General features: G+C 37.7%; 2 protein-coding genes across 2 annotated transcripts in view; one reads left to right on the top strand and one right to left on the bottom strand.

The window, feature by feature from the left end:
* Window positions 1-1,813, bottom strand: part of LOC107601151 (toll-interacting protein-like) — a gene marked incomplete at its 5' end in the record, with an annotated part of 13,441 nt that extends 11,628 nt beyond the window's left edge. Inside the window, one exon of the mRNA XM_016293207.1 lies at window positions 1,625-1,813. Coding sequence (XP_016148693.1) covers window positions 1,625-1,813 — 189 coding nt within the window. The remainder of the gene's footprint in view (window positions 1-1,624) is intronic.
* A 1,281-nt stretch (window positions 1,814-3,094) lies between these two features.
* The window catches only part of slc35c1 (solute carrier family 35 member C1), a 3,267-nt gene continuing 1,668 nt past the window's right edge, over window positions 3,095-4,693 (top strand). The window contains exon 1 of the mRNA XM_016293245.1: window positions 3,095-3,897. Coding sequence (XP_016148731.1) covers window positions 3,387-3,897 — 511 coding nt within the window. The 5' untranslated portion in view covers window positions 3,095-3,386. The remainder of the gene's footprint in view (window positions 3,898-4,693) is intronic.

Genomic DNA, 4,693 nt, shown 5'->3' with positions numbered 1-4,693 from the left:
CATTCTGTTTTTGCTTCAAATTTCGAAATTATACAATTTAATTTAGATTAAAAACTGCTCGTGTTGCATGTATGCAGCATCTTTGTTTGGATCAAGATTAAAATGCAGTGGTTGCCTCTAATTTTAAATGTTAAGAGCACAGACAAAGCCTTAGTTTGCTCATATGAAGAGATTTATTTTATTTGTGTTACTTATTTATTTGATTTGGGGCTTGTTTTAACATTTCAATTTAGTTTTGTTATTTACATTTACATTATATTTAAATTTTGTTATTTAGCAGACGCTTTTCTCCAAAACGACTAACAAATGAGGACAATAGAAGCAATCAAAACCAACAAAAGAGCAATAATATGCAAGTGCTATATTAGCATATTATTATAGTGTTATATTTCAATTTCACAAAGAAACGTGCAGTATTTCGTCCAAGCAAAAATAAAAGGACACATTTAATTTATAATTTGTCTTCAATCTCATTTTGTAAAAAAAAAAATCGTGAATCGAATCGTGAGTTGAGTGAATCATTGCATCCCTATGCGACAAACATCTTCCCAAATTCGTATAACTATGTCTGCTGTGTTGTCAACAACAAGAAGCACTGAGGTCCACAAAAATAAAAGCTCCATCAACATTCATAAATGTTAGTACTGCAATTTTACTGTTGTTCTGAAAATAAAATAAAGACAATAATAATGATGATGATAATTATTAACCTTAGAGGCTTTGAAGCGTCCCTAGTAAAAACTATGTTTTTATTCTTTGGAATGTAACAAATTGGGTTTTACAAACTGAAAATACTCTCCTACACTGAAAAAATAAGTGTAATTTTAACTGTAAAATTTTGTAAAAATGCTACAGAAAAAAAACGGTTAATAAGTTAACAGTAAGTTCCCGTACTATATACAAGGGAAAAACGGTAAAATATCTAACCAGACATTTCATGTAATTTTACAGTAAAATGCTCTTAATTTTACAGTTTTTAGAAGTAAAAAATAACAAATCAATTTATAATTTACAGTCAAAAACTGTAAACTGATATTCCCAGAATTCCCTGCATGACACTCCACGTTTGAAAGTATTTTGTTTAAATAATCATGTTTTTAAATTATTTTTGTTATTAGTTATGCACATTTGGGCTTTATGTTACATCTTCTGTTGTTTAATGAAAGTTCATTGCATTATTTAAGTATCATGTGTGTTACCATGATGGTGTTTTGTGTTTGCATGAATGCACCTTCTATATATTAGTATATACTTCTGCTTGTGACGAAGCTACTCGTGATGAGCTTGGATTCTTCATGTGGCTTTCTCTTTTACCATCTGCATTGTTATGGTGGTTGTCAGTATGTTAAAGGTAAAAAACTGATTTTAATAGCAGTGTGCATTGTTGAATTTACTGGTTTACATTCAAATTTTCTTGTTTGTAAATTACAGTTTTATACCGTAAATGTGTTTACAGTTTTCTGTATTTTTTACAAAATTATTCTGGCAACCACAGCTGCCAAAATTATTTTGTAAAAACTACAGCATTTTTTTTTTTTTTTACAGTGTACAGTAGAAATACTTGAAACATGTACATTCAGAACAGCAGTGCAAGTCTGACCATTAAATAACCCTGCAGACGTACCTGTACGACAGTGATGCTGAGGCGGCCAGCTGTTGCTAAAGATCCTCCGTACTGCAGCTGTCGGGCCGCCTGGGCGTCTAACTGTACCTGCTGCTGCTGCTGCGTCGGGGTGATTCTCAGGAAATCCTGAGGCAGCTCACCGATGTAGACCTGTACACACCATAACACCAGCTTTTGATTCTGTGCAATGAGTTACGATACAACAGAATCACAAAAACACTTTTTTTCTTGTAGGCTAATTACTAGTCATTGCATCTTTGATCACCTCGGGTGATTACTGACTGCTAAAGTACCTCTAGTAACAGGGCTATGGTTGAATTTATAATAAAGAAAGAATTTCTGTAGCCATTAGAATGAGAACAACCCTAGAGCAACCCTGTTTAATCCTCCATTGCATGGAAAATCAGGGTGATGTGCCTCCTGGTAAAGAGACTGAAATATCTGAATTTTCATAAAGAGATACTATAATGTTTAGAAATTAATCTGCTAGTAGTAGTAGTATTTATTTAATTAATTTTTTGAAAATGAGATTTATGCATCATCTGAAAGCTGAATAAATAAGCTTTCCATTGATGTATGGTTTGTTATGCATGTCATGCATCTGGAATCTGAGGATGCATAAAAATCTAAATATTGAGAAAATCGTCTTTAAAGTTGTCCAAATGAAGTTCTTAGCAATGCATATTACTAATCAAAAATTAAGTTTTGATATATTTACGGTAGGGAATTTACAAAATATCTTCATGGAACATGATCTTTACTTAATATCCTAATGATTTTTGGCATTAAAATGTTTTTTATAATTTTGACCCATGCAATGTCTGGCATAGTTTACATTAAAGGGTGTGTTGATATCCAGCCGAAGAGCAATCAAGCATAACTTCAGGCGAGCAGGCTCAGAAGTTGGGAATACGTGGAAAGTCACCACTCCCGAATGAGTTCACGCACGAGAGAACGTAATCTTTTAGTTTTAAGTCGGTTTGAACAATCCGGATAAGCGCATGCTTTGTTTCTTCTCGATCGGTGAGTAACACCGTGTCTCAAAGTCGCAAAAACTGATATTGAAAAGACCGTGCGACAAAGCGACCGCTGAAAATCATTTGAATTTAGTGTCAATGCGTCTTGAATAGAACGCAGCAGCAGTTTAGCCTTGTTTCACAGAACTAACCCGTTGCCTGGGTTGCGTAGGCTTACATATGTGTGGGGCGGAGCTATCAAAATAGGGGCGTGGGGTAGGGGCGTGTTTGTTTTGGTGATTTCAAATGTCAACATTGGCTACCAGAAATCACTTACCCCACCTTTAATGTGCATAGCAAAAGGTTGCAAGCAAGCGTCTGATGTCCAAGAAGGTGAGACTCAAGCATCACATTAAATTCAAAATTATTTTATTACTACTGTTTAAGTAAGAGAATGAATGTACGGTTACGCATCCGAAACGCTCTCTTACTATTTTGTTGTTGTTTTTATTCACGTAATTATTTATTCCCGCGTCTATAAACATTATTATGGTGATTATCTGATTGTTTCCGCTCATGGTTTATCGTGAGATTCGATTATGTGCAGTGTTATGATTGTGTACATGGGTGAGGATGTCACTTTAAGAAATCCAACGCGGAACCCGGAAGTTGTTGACCATTCTGGCTCGCTATCGTTGTACTCATGGCCAGTGCAGAGCACCACAGGCGCCTGACGAGAAGTGTTATTGTTGTTATAAAATAACTAATGTGCATTTGCATTGTTCCTCTTGCTTTATTCCTGAACCATGAACAGGTCCCAACTCAAGCGATCCAGAATATTAAAAATGGCTTTCTCAGAATCCACTCGGTCGGATAAAGACGAGCCCTTTATCCTGAAAGCGAGCAAAATCGCTGCGGTTGTCGCTCTTTATTGGTTCATCTCGATTTCCATGGTTTTCCTGAACAACTACCTGCTAGACAGCAAGGAGCTGGACGCGCCTGTCTTCATCACATTCTTCCAGTGTGTTGTTAGCGTCGGGCTGTGCTGGATCTTGCACTTTCTCTCGAAGTTATGCCCAGGGTTCGTGGATTTCCCGTCTTTGAAATTTGATTTCAGAGTGTCCAGAGAGGTTTTGCCGCTGACCGTCGTGTTCATCGGCATGATCACCTTCAACAACTTGTGCCTGAAATATGTGGGAGTTGCCTTCTACACCGTGGGCCGCTCGCTTTCCACCGTGTTTAACGTGCTGCTGTCCTACGCGGTTCTGAAGCAGACCACGTCCTTCTACGCGGTGCTGTGCTGCGGAGTCATTCTAGGTGAGAACCAGCCGCTTAAAGGGACAGTGCACACCAAAATAAAAATGTTTTTCATCGTTTACTGTCCCTCGTGTCGTTCCAAACCTGTACGAGTTTCTGTTCTCTGCTAAACACAAAAGAAGGTATTTTAAAGAGTCTTGGTAACCAAACAGTTGACGGCAGCCATCGACTTCCATAGTGGGGAAAAATGGACCGTCTACCGTCAGCTGGTGTCTAACAATCTTCAAAATATCCTGTTTTGTGCTTAGCAAAAGTGAGAAATTCACACAAAGCCGGGTTTCCATCCTAAGTTGCGCATTTAACTTAAAGGGGGGGTCATATGATGCTGCTAAAAATAACATTATTTTGTGTATTTGGTGTAATGAAATGTGTTTATGCGGTTTAAAGTTCAAAAAACACATTATTTTCCACATACTGTACATTATTGTTTCTCCTCTATGCCCCGCCTTTTTGAAACGTGTTGATTTTTACAAAGCTCATCGGTCTGAAAAAGCGAGGTGTGCTGTGATTGGCCAGCTGTCCAGTGCGTTGTGATTGGCCGAATACCTCAAGCGTGTGACGGAAATGTTACGCCCCTTTGTTGCATCCAGTAGGGACATAATTACTGATTATAATGACTTATACTGTCTTTTTACGCGTTGCGTTGCATTGCATCGCGCCGCGTAAACATAAAACTCTGTCTGCATTTGTGATCGGAGAAATGACTAACAACAAGTGCTACTCTACACTGCTCAAAACTCGTGTTTGAATCATCAGTGGTAACGAAAAACACAGCGGCCTAGCGTGAGGGGAAGCC

The sequence above is a fragment of the Sinocyclocheilus grahami genome, unplaced genomic scaffold (assembly GCF_001515645.1).
Source record: "Sinocyclocheilus grahami isolate Dianchi unplaced genomic scaffold, SAMN03320097.WGS_v1.1 scaffold300.1, whole genome shotgun sequence".
NCBI classification, from domain to species: domain Eukaryota; kingdom Metazoa; phylum Chordata; class Actinopteri; order Cypriniformes; family Cyprinidae; genus Sinocyclocheilus; species Sinocyclocheilus grahami.
The sequence above is the reverse complement of the archived record's forward strand: the minus strand, read 5'-3'. Positions and strand labels throughout refer to the sequence as shown.